Source organism: Camelus ferus, chromosome 7 (genome assembly GCF_009834535.1).
Source record: "Camelus ferus isolate YT-003-E chromosome 7, BCGSAC_Cfer_1.0, whole genome shotgun sequence".
Lineage (NCBI taxonomy): Eukaryota > Metazoa > Chordata > Mammalia > Artiodactyla > Camelidae > Camelus > Camelus ferus.
This window is the reverse complement of record NC_045702.1, coordinates 60265625-60282862: the sequence shown is the minus strand read 5'-3', so window position 1 is coordinate 60282862 and position 17238 is coordinate 60265625. Positions and strand designations below refer to the sequence as shown.

The 17238-nt window shown below is 36.4% G+C and overlaps 1 protein-coding gene across 3 annotated transcripts in view; it reads left to right on the top strand.

The window, feature by feature from the left end:
* The window catches only part of ASB4 (ankyrin repeat and SOCS box containing 4), a 139313-nt gene that overhangs the window by 41206 nt on the left and 80869 nt on the right, over positions 1-17238 (top strand). For 2 of the 3 annotated variants that reach the window (XM_032483977.1, XM_006178526.3), the window contains exon 1: positions 14304-14521. The exons of the other annotated variant lie outside the window; for it this stretch is intronic. In XM_032483977.1, the coding sequence (XP_032339868.1) occupies positions 14335-14521 (187 nt within the window). In that variant the 5' untranslated portion in view covers positions 14304-14334. Of the gene's footprint in view, positions 1-14303; positions 14522-17238 lie in introns of those variants that run through there. 3 annotated transcript variants of the gene reach the window in all.

Genomic DNA, 17238 nt, shown 5'->3' with positions numbered 1-17238 from the left:
CAAATCAGATTTCCGATGTTAGCTTCTATTTCTGTTCATATTCTTTTTATATTAGTAAAATTGAATTACCATTCTCTTCCCGATGCCCTCCCTCCCTGCCATGAGGGACAGCTGACATAGGATAAGACTGGGAAGGGTCTTTGGTAAGTGGAGTTCAGGGGAGGGCATATTCCTAGAGGGTGCAGCAGTGTAACCAAACACATCATCACTCCATGTTTTTGGTTTCTGTCAAAATCGTATGTCAAATATCATTTCCTCTTTGAAATCTTTCTTGATCCTTCAGCCAGAAAGTGTGAGCTCCCCCTTCCATAATGTACAGGCCCTCACCTCCTGTGTTTTGTATTTCTCTCACAGGGTATTCTCTTCTGCTGTGTTGTGTAGTCAGTATTGTCTCATTTCTTTGATTAGACTGTAAGTTCTTGAGATTGGGGACTGCCTCCTACTCATCTTGCTGCCACGCCTACCAGAGTGCCAGACACATAAATCATAACTCTGCCGATCGCTGTTGAATTGTGATCTGCAGCGGCAGGGCTGCCAGGCAAGCCTTGGGAGTCATTGGTAGCTTTTGGCCAAAACTGTTAGCTGTATGAGTTAAGAGTACCCTGCGTGCCTGTCCCGAAATACTCCCCTGCAGGTGACTGACATTCATTCTTGTAAGATTTATAGAAAGTTCACAACCTGTGTTTAAAATACAAAATTCATCTAGGAGGGATCAGGAAAGAGAAGGAAGATCTAGAGGACAGGACTAGCTCCTTTACCCCCTGGCGCTATCAAGGGGGCAGCGTAAGAGACACTAGAAAGGACCAGGGCTGGGAAACGGGAACAAATCTTTGATTTCACAGTCTTGCCTGGGGCCTTGACTGACAGTAGCTGCTGCTTTAACCTCCATCTGTGGTTTCACGCCTTTTTAGAAGAGACTCAGGAAATCTCACTCTGGTCTTATAGGGAATATTTTCAGCCTAAGAGGAAAATTGTGAGCATGAGAAGCAAGCTTGCCTTGCTTTCCCACAGCCAAGGACAGAGACTCGTAAGACAATAATGGTCTGGAAAGAATCTAAAGACATGCAGTACAAAACATATTTAGTTTATTATTTTAAGTACTCTTCTTAATACCATTGGAGGGAAAACCAGCAGTAAACTGACAATTTCTCTCCCCCTCTAAACAACGTTTAATTTATATTTATGTCTTTGTTAGCCACTCACATCTTGAAATTAATTCTATAACATCACAGACTCATGGCAAATTCTGAACAAAGAAATTCATTGTAGGAAAATATCATAAAAGATATGGTTTAGGTGGATAAAGCCCCCAACATTTTAGCCCATATTTGTGATTTAATCTAGATCATGTTTTTATCTGCACTGGCTCAGATTTTTTCCCCCACAAGGGGCTACTGCAGCTGCTTTTTTCCAGGTTCATTTACCGAGGAACATTGCCATCATGTGGCCTGATGTGTTAATGACAGCTCATGAAAGACTACATGACTTTAATTTTGGTTCTCTCCCGAAAAAATGTTTGCAGCTTTTAAATACGCTTTACTGTTTGAAGCTGTATTTGTTGATTCCTTTCTAAAAGAGCATTCTTAAAATATTTGCCAAAGGGTGAACTCTGTGTCAGCTTTTGAATTTCCCGTGTGTCTAGTGACCACAATATATCACATGGATAAAATAATAATTGAACACTGTTTGTTTTACAAACTTGTTATGTTTTCATAACATTATCCACTTTAAAGAGAGTAGGACAACTTTCTCGTGAGCACTAAAGTGGCTGCCTATTTTTTCTCCACACCGACAAGTCCATTCAGGGAGAGGGGATGTAAAACGAGAACTGTGGAGAGGCAGAATTACATAGTCAAAAACCAAAGTATGAGGCTTGACACTGCGTTAGAGTCTCCACTTTGCCACTTGCCACTAATTAACTGTGTAATCTTGAGCAAGTCATCAAGCTATCTGGTCTCAGTATTTTTTTTTTTTCTTAAGTGAGTAAGTTTGATACACTGAAGTCAAAACCATTTTCCAGTTTAAAATTCTGTGATTCTACTTGCCAAGTAAACAAGTTTTTAAAAAAGCAAGAATGTTGTTTTACTTTAGGTAGATTGTTTTCCTACGGTTTTCCTGTAACTGAAGCTTTGTCTGCATGACTCATCATGCAAAATTTTCTCTGTAAAAACTCAGAGATTATGTGTTATGCTCAGCAGCACTCCGGCACAAACAGCTTTCATGCATTTTGTGGACATTCACAGCTTATTATCTCCACAAACATAAAATAAAGTTGAGGAATCTTTGCAGTTGGTAAACAGCTCACTGGCTTCAGAGAGCTGTAGGTCTTAAAGGACGTTTCAGAATGTTAGAAAAGACAATTCAGAACAGTCTGATGTCTTTAACATCTGAAAGGGAAGGGCAGCTTCCTTCCCTAACTACACCTCTTGCTTTATAAATTTGTCAAAAGTAAAAAGAGGATGCAAATGCTGCTTGGAGTACAATCGTGAGATTAATGTTCTGACGAGACAAAATTACGATGAATGATTTTCTCGAGTTGATTTTGTGAAGTGTGTAACAGGATGAGGGATGGAAATACAGCTGGTGTTGATGTTTGAACCATGCTGGAAGGGCATGTAAATGCAGGCCAGTTGCTAGGAGACCTGGAGCACAGAGCCAGTGCCCCTCTGTGTACTCAGGGGTGTTTTATCTCAAGAAACCTTGTCTTTCACAGTCAGCGATGGCATTAAATATATAGTCTGTCAAAATTCAGGTGGATAAGAGTTTGGTTATTGCTTGTGTCAATCCAGACACTCTGTCATCTCCCACCCATTAAGGGAACAAACAAAAAAGAACAATGTAACACGGTGCTAGCGACCAAGAAGCTCTGGAAAAGCTCAGAGTGATGCACTACAAATTCAGTCTAAATACTCTCACATGAAAGATAGCTGATTTGTTCGCTAATGTAAATTCCAAGTGTGCAATAGTAGCTAAACAATGACTTCAGCATTCCAAAGAGAAGGATGCCAGGCCACAAATAGAATTCCAAGAGAAGATGTGCTTGAGAAGGACTTGGGGCCCTATTGTTTACAAAGCAATCATTTCAGCCATTGGTGAGATTTTTTAAAAACAGATTTTATGCTAAACACAGACAGGAAAGTTTGTAATTACCACCAGAAGTATAGATGTGCAGAACTTTAGAACTAAAAAGGTTTTATGAGTTCTTCCAGCGCCCCCAACTGGTTAAAGACGGAACCTGAGCCTGTCTGGGCAAGGGCGGTGGGCAGCCCAATAAGAGAATGGTGGCAAGGATTTCTGTCCCTGTAAAATACTATCGAGCTTTGTCAGTATCCAGGAGACACTATATTCAATGAGAGAAAAAAGGAAAACCGAAGGCTGAGGAGTGGGTCTAGTAGGTCTCATTTTGATTTAGAGGAAACTGAGTCACTGAGAGGCATTTTGAATGACTCAAAACACACACAGCTAATTACCGTCAGAGCTGGGAGCATGACCCTGGTTTCCCAGTCCAGACTCTTTTACAGTCACACTAGGAGTTACTCAGGAGAGTTTTCTTTCTCAGGAGAGTTGTGATGTTCTGTTGGCTCTCACTGATAGGAATAGCAACAACAGTAATCCCGTAAGCTTCCCAATATACAAACCACGTTTGTATACGTTGTTTGTTCTTAGGAAATAGTACCCTTAGTACACAGACTTGATCTGTTGTTACAAAAGTAGAGCTGTACTTGTACTAGTTTGCTAGGTCTCTGTTCTAATCCAGCAGTCCTCAGGGGTGACATGGGGGCCTTGGAGAATAGAGAATTGAAACCCTAATATGATTTGAAAATTTTCTGTGCTTGCTCAACTAGAATATTGACTATCTACAGATAAAATGAAGTGTGTACTTTTCTGCTTATCTATGGGAAACCCAAAACTATCATTAATGATAAGCCATTTTTGAGAACCTGCTATGTATGTATCAGACCAGATACACCACAAATATGAAAATGCTGTTCTAGGCCTAACTTTGAGAGACTTGGACTTGGGTTCAAGAAGTAGAAGAAATGGAATAAATGGATATCCATCAGTTCCACTGTTAAGCTTTATTGAGCTTCAAACATATCTGAAAAGGGGTGGAGGCATCTGAATGAGGGTGGCCTTTTCGGGTGACCTCTTTTCCTTATCTCAGGGCCTTCACATCTCCTGCTCCTGTGGCTTAGAAAGCTCTCCCCCTCATGCCCAGCTCTCACACCTCCCTCAAGTTTTTGCTCAGGGAAAGTGAGGACTTCTCTGACTATATGTTTGAAATTTCAGTGCTTTCCAGGGCCATAACACCTCCCCAGGACCAGCCTGGAAGTGGAGGATGCTTTTTAAAAATTTATTAGCCTAGAGGAGCATACCTTTTTCTTTCTTTCTTTCTTTCTTTCTTTTTTTTAATTGAAGTATAGTTGATTTACAATGTTGTGTTAGTCTCTGGTGTACAGCAAAGTGATTCAGTTCTATACACACACACACACACATGTGTTCATTTTCATATTCTTCTCCACTATGGTTTATTACAGGATATTGAATATAGTTCCCTGTGCTATACAGTAGGGCCTTGTTGTTTATGTATTTTATATATAATAGTTTGTATCTGCTAATCCCGAAGTCATAATTTATCCCCCCCAACCCCCTTTCCCCTTTGGTAACCATAAGTTTGTTTTTTATATCTGTGATTCTGTTTCTGATTCGTAAGTAAGTTCCTTTGTATTATATTTGAGATTCCACATGTAAGTGATATCATATGGTATTTTTCTTTCTCTTTCTGATTTAATTCACTTAGTATGGTCCATCCATGTTGTTGCAAATGGCATTATTTCATCATTTTTTATGGCTAAGTAGTATTCCATCATGTATATATGCCACATCGTTTTTGTTTTTTTTTTTTCTCATTGAAGTATATTTGATTTACAATGTGTTAATTTCTGGCATATAGCATAGTGATTCAGTTATGCATACATACATATATATTCCTTTTCATATTCTTTTTCATTATTGGCTATTGCAAGGTTGAGTATAGTTCCCTGTGTAGATAGGTGTGTAGGACCTTGTTTATCTATTTTATATATAGTAGTTAGTATCTGAAAATCCCAAACTCCCTATTTATCCTCCCCATCCCCTTTCCTCCTAGTAACTATAAGTTTCTTTTCTTTGTCTATGAGTCTGTCTCTGTTTTGTAAATAAGTTCATTTGTGACCTTTTTTTTAGATTCCACGTATAAGTGATACCGTATATTTATCTTTCTTTGTCTGACTTACTTCACTTAATATGATAATCTCTAGGTCCATCCATGTTGCTTCAAATGGCGTTATTTATTTCTTTTTTATGGCTGAGTAGTAGTAGAAGATATATATATATAGTATACCTGTCAGTGGACATTAAGATTGCCTCCATGTCTTGGCTATTGTAAATAGTGCTGCTATGAACATTAGTGTGCATATATCTTTTCGAATTAGAGTTTTTTTCTGGATATATGCTCAGGAGTGGGATTGCTGGATCATATGGTAAGTTTATTTTTAGTTTTTTAAGGAATCTCTATACTGTTTTCCATAATGGCTGCACCATATTACATTCCCACCAACAGTTTAGGAGGGTTCTCTTTTCTCCACATCCTCTTCAGCATTTGTTATTTGTAGACTTTTTAATAATGGCCATTCTGACTGGTATGAGGTGATACTTCATTGTAGTTTTGATTTGCATGTCTCTGATAATTAGCGATGTTGAGCATCTTTTCATGTGCCTGTTGGCCATCTGGGAACATACCTTTTTCTGATCTGTAAAGGGTGACTTATGGGCTAGCTGGGACCCTGGACTTTCCCTAGTTTATTAATCTCTGTGGCATATATTACCATCTGACAAACTATGTGTTTTACTGTCCATTTTTAAAATTCTCTGATTCCTCCACTGTCCCTCCACTAGTATACAGGCTCCATAAAGGTACAGATTTTCTTCATGTATTTACAGTGCTTAGGAAGAGCACCAGTAGCTAAGATGGACTCCAATGATTCTCATTTCCTGGTACTCATGCCTTTCTTTTATCCTTATCTCACGTCAAATCAGGGCGGCTCAGTGTGACCAAGAGAATATGATGTATGACTTCCTATGTTAGGTAGTAAAAGGCATTGCAGCTTCCAACTTTCTCTCATGAATTTTTCATTCTGGGGGAATCCAGTTACTGTATCATGAGGACATTCAAGCAGCCCCACTGAGTACACGCACAGGAACCAAAGTGCCAGCACAAATTTGTTAGCCAGTGACCAAGTCCTTTTGAAAGAGGATCTTCTAATGCCTAGCCTTTGAGTCTTTCAACGAAGGCCTCAAATATCGTGTAGCAAAGGCAAGTCTTTCCCACTGTGTCCTGTCTAAATTCCTGACCCACAGAAACCATGAGAGAGAATAAGTGATTATTATTGCTTTCAGGTAATATATTTTGGGGTTATTTGTTCTGTAGCAAAAACCACTAATACAGTGCCTAGCCCATAAGTTCCCAATAAATATTTATTGAATGAAGGGATAAATACAAGTAGATTTTTTTCTAGGTTCCTCAATGATCACAATACAATGACTGTTAATAACCGAAATGAAACTGTACACAAAGCCTTTTGCTCCAACAGCAACATTGGTTTGGAGTCTCACGATGTAGGCTTGAATCTTGGATTTGTTCCTCTTTTGTCATTTGACCTTACATAATTCACTCATAGTATTTGGTCCTTAGGTTTTCCTAATCTGTAAACTAGAAATAATGACAGCAATTATACTACTAACCTGGAAGAGCTCTGTTGACTTTATAGACCCCTGGATCAGGGCTCTCCTGAAACCTTGGCTATAACTGGAATTGTCCATTCTATAAACCAATAAATTCTTTTTTATTGTTTAAGTCAGTTCCAGCTGTTGGTGTTACCTATAACCAAAAGCATCTTTATACAAGGCATTGACACTAACATATATGAAACAATAGCAAACAAAACAAGATAATGCATAATGAGTAAGATGCTACATAGTAGACTTAAGTATAACAGCTAAGAAGAAGGGGATGTCAGACCACATTATCAAAAATTTCTGTAAGCTAATAGCAAGAACATCCTAATTTATCTGCCTAGGAAAGCCAGGGAGGCACAAGGGGTTCTGTTTTCACAGAAATTTGGGTTTCTGTAGATATATTTTAGAAGCTTTAGCTTCTGATTTCTTCTCTATGGTTGCATTTGCTAGGTAGCTGCTGGCTTGGTAGCATCAAATTCATGTTTAAATGCCTCCAGGGACCAAGAGCTCTTTGTGTTTCAGAAAAGATACTCCAAGTGGCCAGATTATGCTGTATACAGACATCAAGAAAACAAGCAGCTGGGCTTCTGTGCTTTCTGCCTCCCCCATAGGTCCCCAGAGAGGGTCTTACAGGCCACTTGCCACAATACTCACCTTGTCAGAAGGTTCTTCATTTTGCTCCAAGAGCAGAGGACACTGTCCTAGGCATGTCATGAAACACTAATAAAAAAACTCTTCTTATGGGATGAAGAGTTTTTATTTTTAAGAGCAGAGGAGACAGGAATCTAACAGGCTGAATAGACAGCGTGAAATATAGTCACTGTGTAATTTGGCCTCCTGAGGACTAGAGAGATGGTAGCTTGAGGCAATGGTCTAGATAATATAGACAGGTCTCAAATCTGTTTTATTAGCATCGGTCGTATTACTTCCTATATCTTAGAATGACCTTGATGGACATTTTAATTAAGCTTCTATTTGTTTTTTAAGTACAGATAATAATCCCTTAGTTTTATCCTCTGCTGCTTAGATAAATTGGGCAATAATTGATCTTTTAACACTATAGTCTAGATGACTTTCTCAATTTTTTGCATTTCTTCATGGAAATTTGCTTTGTTTTCTCAAATTAATCTACAAAGTTTACATTTATTTATTCTGACAGCCATGAGATGGGACTGAAATCCAAAACTGGATCCTTCTAGCTAGGAGGATTGGAAGGATTATGAGAGGAAGTATAGGTTGCTTGAGGTGTTAGATGCCATGTTCTCATCCCTTCTTTCAGGGTTGAACTTTGGTGGAGCAGTGGAGAGGGGAGGGGACTTCGAAACAACCAGATATGCCGGAGGAAGTCTGAGAACACTGAGGCTAGTGGCCCAGCATCAGGGAGAATGTAAACCCCTTGGAGAACTCCAGCCGTCAGCTTAGGTCCATGTTCCTCTGGCCCTAAAGAGATGGCAAGAAAGTGGCTGTAGAAAGCTGCTGGTTCTTCATGGCCTCTGTGTGAAGTGTGAGAGACTGGAAGAGTGCCTGGAGAGAGGACACAGGGTTTCAGGTCATATATTGCACTGACATAGCTAAGAAGCTTCAGTGTTTGAGGACATCAGGATTGGAGGCAAATGACCAGGATCCCCTGCTCCAGTGGTAAGAGCCAGAAACCTGACTACAGCCAGACAGGACCAATTTCAAGGAGCCACTCTGCCATGGAGATCAGGGAGAGTCCAGAGGACAGTAAGTCAATCTGGGGATCCCCTCTCCCCTCCTGAGGTCATATAGACTGCATTCCTACCCCTGACTGATACTCACCTGCTATACACTGGTCTAACCATACTTGTGATTTATGGCCAATGTCTCTTCTAATTGATACTGGATATTAAATATTAGTATTTTGAATATTTCTTCTATACATATCCCATATTTCCAGAGGGAAATTCATGTTAGAAATATCCGAATTAGAGGGAAATTCAGAATTCTCAAAGATAGAGGATTTTATCCAAAGAGACTGGGAATTTACCTAAAGAGACTGCTAAATACTTGGATCAGCCTAAACATACCAGGTTGGACCAAAATTAAGTTTTCTTTCCCTTTACCACTATGTAAAATAAATAACCCATAAGCGGGACCAGATCAATTAACTGGATATAGACAAATTACATTATTTCTGTATGGAATTCAGTGAATTACAACTTTGTGACAGTTTCTAGAGTACAGGAGATTGGAAAGACCTGGGGACTTCCATTACTACTTATATCCATTAGCTTAATTCCACATGGACAGGGATTTTTGCCTGCTTTTGTTCACTGCAGTGTCTCCAATGCTCAGTATAAGTGTCTAGCAAATTGTGGGGGCTCAGTAGGCATTTTTGAAGGAATTACAACTATAACATGAGGCAGACTAGCAAAGTGCCCTCTAAGAATCCCAATACAGTTTCAAAAAATGCAGTGTCCCTGAAAACTAAGAATTCTTAGTTTTCAGCTCCCTCTAGGAATATTACGTTCCGTGTTAGGCACCAAAATTTAAGAGGGACATTCATCAGTTAACTAGAGAGGATCCAGAAGAGAACAGGCAGGACAAGAGAATTCTGAAAATCACCCCAAATAAGAACTTGAGGAAAAATAGATGATTAATGAAAGATAATGCTCTTTTCAAATGTTTAGAAAGAGTCTGGAATAACTGTATGACTACATGTTCATAATTAGACCTAATGGGAAGAAATTATGAATAGGTGAGTTTCAGTTCAACATAATAAAGAAACTTCTGACTCTAATTTTCCAATAATGGAATGACTTGCTTTGTGAACCGAGATGTGAGATTTAATTTGATATTATATTGTATTTTTTCCCAATATCCATTGGTATTTGCCTTCTTCCTTTCAACTTATTTGTATATTTTTGAAAGCAAAAAAATTAAAATTGGGAACAGTAATGAATTTTAGACTTTATTATCATTAAGAATTATTGAGTCTGTTAATTGATTATCCATTGTCTCAGTCCCTAAGGTCTCAAGATGGCAAACTCAAACACAAGAACATATTCTTGCCTTTTGAGTCTGTATCTCACTCTGATTATCCCATGCCCATCACAAAGTGAAACTGCAAATTTTGCAAATCAGCTAAGATTTCACGAAGTTGATAAAAATGTTGGAGACTGCCCAGATCACGCACAAAACCATTTACTAATGGTGATTTTCAGGGTTGTTTCTGTTAATAATTGAATTAGAAAAGTTTGAAAGCATGAGAGTTTCAGTAGGAACTCCAGCCATTGAGTTTGAGTGTCATTGGACTATCAAAGGATGAAGAGAGGCCCTTGGCAAAACTGCTGAAGTTCTTGAATAAGCTTGTAAATATGATTCTTTTTATATTAGTTTGACAACAGTCATTCAGAAGGTAAAATGTATTGTTTCATTTTATTATGAACTTGGGTCAGAAAAATTATCTTTCTTAGAAAATAGAAAACATTATATTTTATGATTCTATAAATTATATATAATTGCTGTCACCCTAAATGTTGTTGAATATTAGATTAAAATGTTCCCCATAATTTTTGCTCTTCTTTTTCTTTTTTTAATTTTTAAAAATTTTTTATTGAGTTATAGTCATTTTACAATGTTGTGTCAAATTCCAGTGTAGAGCTCAATTTTTCAGTTATACATGAACATACATACATTCATTGTCACATTCTCTTTCGCTGTGAGCCACCACAAGATCCTGTATATATTTCCCTGTGCTACACAGCACAATCTTATTTATCTATTCTACATTTTGAAATCTCAGTCTGTCCCTTCCCACCCTCTGACTCCCTGGCAACCACAAGTTTGTATTCTATGTCTATGAGTCTGTTTCTGTTTTGTATTTATGTTTTTTTTTTTTTATTAGATTCTGCATATGAGCGATCTCATATGGTATTTTTCTTTCTCTTTCTGGCTTACTTCACTTAGAATGACATTCTCCAGTAACATCCATGTTGCTGCAAATGGCATTATGTTGTCGGTTTTTATGGCTGAATAGTATTCTGTTGTATAAATATACCACATCTTCTTTATCCAGTCATCTGTTGATGGATATTTAGGCTATTTCCATGTCTTGGCTATTGTAAATAGTGCTGCTATGAACATTAGGGTGCAGGTGTCATTTTGAAGTAGGGTTCCTTCTGGATATATGCCCAGGAGCGGGATTCCTGGGTCATATGGTAAGTCTATTCCTAGTCTTTTGAGGAATATCCATACTGTTTTCCACAGTGGCTGCACCAAACTGCATTCCCATCAGCAATGTAGGAGGGTTCTCTTTTCTCCACAGCCTCTCCAGCATTTGTCATTTGTGGACTTTTGAATGATGACCAATCTGACTGGTGTGAGGTGATACCTCATCTTAGTTTTGATTTGCATTTCTCTGATAATTAGTGATATTGAGCATTTTTTCATGTACCTATTGATCATTTGTATTTCTTCCGTGGAGAATTGCTTGTTTAGATCTTCTGCCCATTTTTGGATTGGGTTGTTTGTTTTTTTTCTTATTAAGTCGTATGAGCTGCTTATATATTCTGGAGATCAAGCCTTTGTCGGTTTCATCTGCAAAAATTTTCTCCCATTCTGTAGGTTGTTGTTTTGTTTTACTTATGATTTCCTTTGCTGTGCAGAAGCTTGTAAGTTTCATTAGGTCCCATTTGTTTATTCTTGCTTTTATTTCTATTGCTTGGGTGGACTGCCCTAGGAGAATATTTTTGAGATGTATGTCAGATAATGTTTTGCCTATATTTTCTTCCAGGAGGTTTATTGTATCTTGTCTTATGTTTAAGTCTTTGATCCATTTTGAGTTTATTTCTGTGTATGGTGTAAGGGAGTGTATTTTTCAAGATGAATTAACACCCCCTCATTTTGTGAAATTCAGTCTTAATTTTAAGTAGAATCAATTTTGGTGACCTTTTCTAGCACTAATTATCCTCCAACGATGTAAAACTCCTGTACCTCTCTGTTTCCTCTACTGGATATGCTTTTTTCCCCTCAGTTTTGTCAAAAAGGGACAAAACACATCAGTAATTGCTATACTTCTACTTTTCTCACCCATGTGGGCATAAAAGAAAGTGCCATATTTGCCACCAAGCACCATGCTAAGGATATTGTAAATAATCAATGAATAATTCTTTATTCATTCATTATTCATTTATTCATTCATGCTGGGCACTGCGGGTATGAAAACGGTATAGTTCCTTACTTCATGGAATCTACAGTGCTGTAGTTATTCTGCATTACCAAGTTATCATTGTAACATGTTCGATAGAGAAACACATGTTTAGCACAAATGTCAGTTATGCTCATTGTGGATGAGTTCAGAAAATAGGAAAGAGATAAAGAAGAAATCAGATGTAATCTTAACACTAGGAGATAAAAGCTGATGATATTTGAGAATCGATGCTTGCTTGCACATTTTTCTTCCTATGTGTGCATACAATACGTATATTTATATGTTACATAAATATATCCAAATTATATAAGTATATACAAACATATTTGTATATTATATAAGTATAGATATTATAAAAATTTATTTACACTACACATACTATTTTATAAATTGCTTATCTCATCAATATTTTAAAATAAATATATATCTACCTAGTCATAATTACGGAGGGGTATTCCACTATATGGATATGCCATAATTTGTTATCAGATTTTCCACTGTTGGTCACTTAGATTGCTTCTGTATTTTTTACTATTATTAACAATATAATTAGCTATATATACATTTTTATTCATTTATCTATCCTTCTTTAGGACAAATATTTTATACTATGTTAAGCTTGAAATTTTATCTTCTTCAAGAATTAAAAATTAAGAATATTAAGAAAAATTTTAGACATTAAGAAACCCACAGCTACTCTACTGTATTAGAAGTCAAGATAATGGTTATCATTGGGGGTCTGGTGAGTGTTTGGATAGGAAGGTGATATAAAGGGGATTTCAGTTGTACCTGAACTATTCTGTGGTTCGACCTGGTGTTGGTTAGCTGAGCATGTTAACTTTGTAAAAATTCAACAGGCTGTATACTTATGATTTGTCACTTTCTGCTTTCTAGTGTTTATGTTATATATCAATGAAATAAGGTAAAAAATTATGTTATGCTTTGCATCCATGTTTACATCCTTAGGTAAATTCTAAGGATCAAATACTACTATTATTTGAAGTTTTTTAAAATTGACATTGCTAAGTATTCTGTGAAAGTTGGCACCAGTTTTGATTCGCACTAGCAATATATAAAATGTGATTTCTTTGCTTTCAAATTGACACTTACTACCATAATTTTTCTAATTTATAATGATTTATTTATAAGTTTAAATTTGAGTATTTTTCTAATTTTTCATTTGGAAAATTTTCAAACTTAAAGACAAGCTGAAAAAAACTAATATCGGACACCCATGAATCCCTTGTTATACTTTCTAGCCTTTACCTTTTTGCAACATTGGCTTTTTCTCTCTGTCTCTATTTACACGCACACTCACATATCTATACGTGTGTGTGTGTGTGTGTGTGTGTGTATTATACACATTTATTTTTATATTTCTGAGTTATTTGAAAAGAAGTTTTAATCATGACAGTTTATTCTCATAATCAAACTATTTCAACATTAAAAAAGAATATTCTCCTAGATAACTATAGTACATTTATCACACCTTAAAAAATTTACAGTAATTGTGTATTATCAAGTAATATGTAGTCCATATTTATATTTCCACAATTGCACCAATATAGTCTTTTCTAACAGATTTTTTTGGCAGGGGGTAGGCAATTAGATTTATTTAATTATGTTTTTAATAGAGGTACTGGGGATTGAACCTAAATGTGGTGCGTGCTAAGTTCTACTGCTTGATCTATAACCTCCCTACCGACTGATTTTTCAAAACGCAAGATTAAGTAAAGTTTCATTGCATTTAGCTGTTTTGTCTCTTTAGTCTCTTTTTACCCCAAATAGTCCCCTGCCACCATACCACACCCTGCTTTCTTTCATGACATTAAAATTTTTTAAGTCTAGGTCACTTGATAACCTGTTTGTTTTCAAGCGTGTACTACCATGCTTACTTTTGCAGGCTCCTATTACAAAATTATTACATGTTTTTAGAAGCACATGTATTAGCAACTGTAACAAATTATCATTTGTGGCTATTGGTTAATCAGTGCAAGACACTGGATTTCCAGTGGGGCACCAGATGTTTTTACCGAGGCAGTGGGGGAAGCATTAAGAGCTTTTAAATCTTACATTATTACTTTGATCATATAAAAAATAACAGTGACATTTCATTCTCTGAAATGTATTGCAAGGGTTTTCCTTCATATTGACACAATATTTTATTCAATGAATTAGTCAGTATAGAACCAGTTTAAAAGAAAGTGCAGTGACAGCCAAGAAGGATATTTTGAAGTTTGAAATGATCCCTATATAAATAGAACGGATCAGCATAACTTTGGGATAAAATTAGCTGACAGTTTGTGGGCTCTCCAGCATGTGCCTGTTTGCTTGGTGCTGCTCTTCTGATAAATCACAACAAAGCTTCCAGAGGGAGAGGAAGGATGGACAGCACGGCTGCCCCTGTCACTAAATCTGCAGCTGCCAAGTTAGTTAAGAGAAATTTCCTTGAGGCTCTAAAGTCAAATGACTTCGGAAAATTGAAGGCCATTTTAATCCAAAGGCAAATAGATGTGGACACAGTTTTTGAAGTTGAAGATGAGAATATGGTTTTGGCATCTTATAAACAAGGTAAAAATTGTAGGTGTAATTGTAAAATCGATAGAAAATGGATTTTTTGTTTAATGCACAGCATTAGTCACCCAATCTGAACTGGTAACTCTTATTATTTAAGTATGTATTTTAAAAATATTTCTAACTTAATCATTTTTTCTTTTTAAACTAGACTAAATCATGGACTGATATACATATATATAAATATATTCCTTTTCTTTTCTTTACTTTCAGTATCCCTGTGCCTGAAATTTGAAATCCTGGATAATTATATTTAGAAATTTAATTTTCTCCTATTTCTAACTTTTCTTCTGCCTGTAAGGACATAGAATAAGGGAAACATCCCTAGATTATGGCTAAATAGACTGCTGAGATCTAATCTAGACAGTATGACTGGCTTCGGAACAGGCTGCTCTGTGAACATGGCCACTTAAAGATATATCATCTCTGTGTCCATATGCATGAAAAAGAGGATTTTTGCTCCTATTTGGCAGTTAATAAATGGTAAGGCTGTACCTTGATGCACCTTGATGATCCTTGTCATTTTAATGAGTTTTCAGTTCAGGCAGAAAAGCTGAAACCAGAAACCTTTTTCCTTGACTACAATGTCAGATCAAAATTAACTTAACTCAGAGTATCTGCCTTATGAAGAATTAAGGATACCAAAAATTAGAACCAATTTTTTTTTTATCAAGGGATTTTCTGGAATCCATGCTTAATAAATCAGAAATAAATTAGAAGCGAGCAGATTCTGATTTCCCAAATCAGCTAGTTAATGGGGGAATTTGAGTAGCGAGGCCATCTGGTGAGCGGACTGCAAACAAACACCATGTTCAACATCACTTCTGTTTAAACAAAATAGATGATAAGGTCTTGTGTACAGCATTTAGAGAGAGATAGCGATTCTTCTGTCATGTTTAAAATACTTTCCATTTTAAATCATCAGTACCATTAGTTTTCAGAAATGAATGCTAATGATATATATTTCTACATTAATTTTATACTCTGTCAATTCTGAAGGAAGGATAGAATAGTTGAGGTCAGTTACTGTGTTTATGATTTTTACTTGAGTGTTTTATTACAGATTGGTGTTGCTTTTTTGACTGGAAGATAAAGAAGAGGTCTGTTTTTAAAAAGTAGTTGGTGGAGGCTCTGTTAAAAAGAAAGTGTGTATACCATATGATTAGATTACTTTCATCTTACAGGCTTGTTCAGTAAAAGACTGTCTGAATGCTAAATATATTTTTAAGGTATTTTTTTTAAACTTCTTTTAGTGCCCGGCATAAAATAACTTAGGTCCAAGTCAGCAGATAATTTATTTGACCCTGAAGTTGTGAAGACTGACTTTTGTCATCTCCTTAGCATGCCAAATTGTGTAGATCATGTGAAGTTTCTGAGGTTGTGAGAAAGGAAGTTTTAGGGGCAGTTTCCGGAAAAGAAGGGTACTGTTTCTCTTGCTTCTAATGGTGTCTTCATCCCTGAATGAGAAAAAAAAAATGCATTTTAAAATCTTTCTGTCAATATGAGCCCACTGCCTGTGGTCTTTTAGAGCTAAATTTTTATCCATACTAATGAGTGTTTTCATTGTGTTTGGTCTGTGGATTGTGGCTTTCAATTACGGAGACAACAAATTACACCCTCTGGGGGAAAAAAAGAACAGTTTCATTCTTATCCATGCCAGGTGGATGAATGCAAGAAATGATAGGATTTCTGGTCATATCTTCAGGTTTTATGCAGGAAATCTTGTGTATGTCCATGCACACATGTGCATATAGAAAGAAATTCACTTACAATCTGTTCGGTATGAATATGGGTATAAGAATCTGTCTCTTCAGACTTAATCCCAGGTTAAAGCCTCATCTTTCTTCAAAGTTTCTTCGGATATTTTCACATGTTTTCCAGCCTAACTATCAAACTTTTTATTTCAGATAGATATGGAAGTAATATATAGAATCCTACTTGCTAGCCAAGCAAAAGAGAAATAAGTGGTTTTTATCAATTTCTAAGTCACAGAGGAATTCCCAGGGAACAGTTTAGAGCTGAGCAGGCTACACTGGTTATTTAGTTAGTTAGTTAGTTAGTTAGTTAGTTAGGAATAGTTCCTTTCTGAATAATTCTAAGGAATGAGATTCCTTTCTGTGTGGCCTTGAAAGGTATGTGACTGGATTAAACTGTGTAGAATTTATTAATATCAACAGACTTCTTGGATGCTGAATGCTGTTGAATTGCTATGTGTTAGTTTTTGATTTGTTTTAAAGCGCTTTTGAAAAGCTCTACAACAGAAAAGTGCACAAATCGTAAGTGTGCAATTTGATTAATTTTTGCAAAATAAACAAACCTATGTAACCAATGTTCAGATGAAGAAGTAAAACATCACCTATTGACTTTTAAAGTGTGGAAATCTTCAGGTTTTAGTTTTTGGATTTAATAAGCAAGACAGTGTGTAAAATCTGTAACATGCTATGCTGTCTTTAAATTGCTTGTGTAATTAATAATATATTCTATATTCAACATTTGTTGGAAGATCAGCTGTGGTACAATTAATCCCAAATCATTTTTGTTTCTTTTAGGACATACCATAGCACTTTATATAGAAATTTTTAAAGTGACCACATTTTTTCCCTAATCATGGAATGTTTAAGTGAGCATGAAAGTTAGCTTATACTTTTTTTCTGTCAGTGAAGAAATCAATTTGGAATCTATGCATTGCAACCGCAGACCCACAATGTAAATGG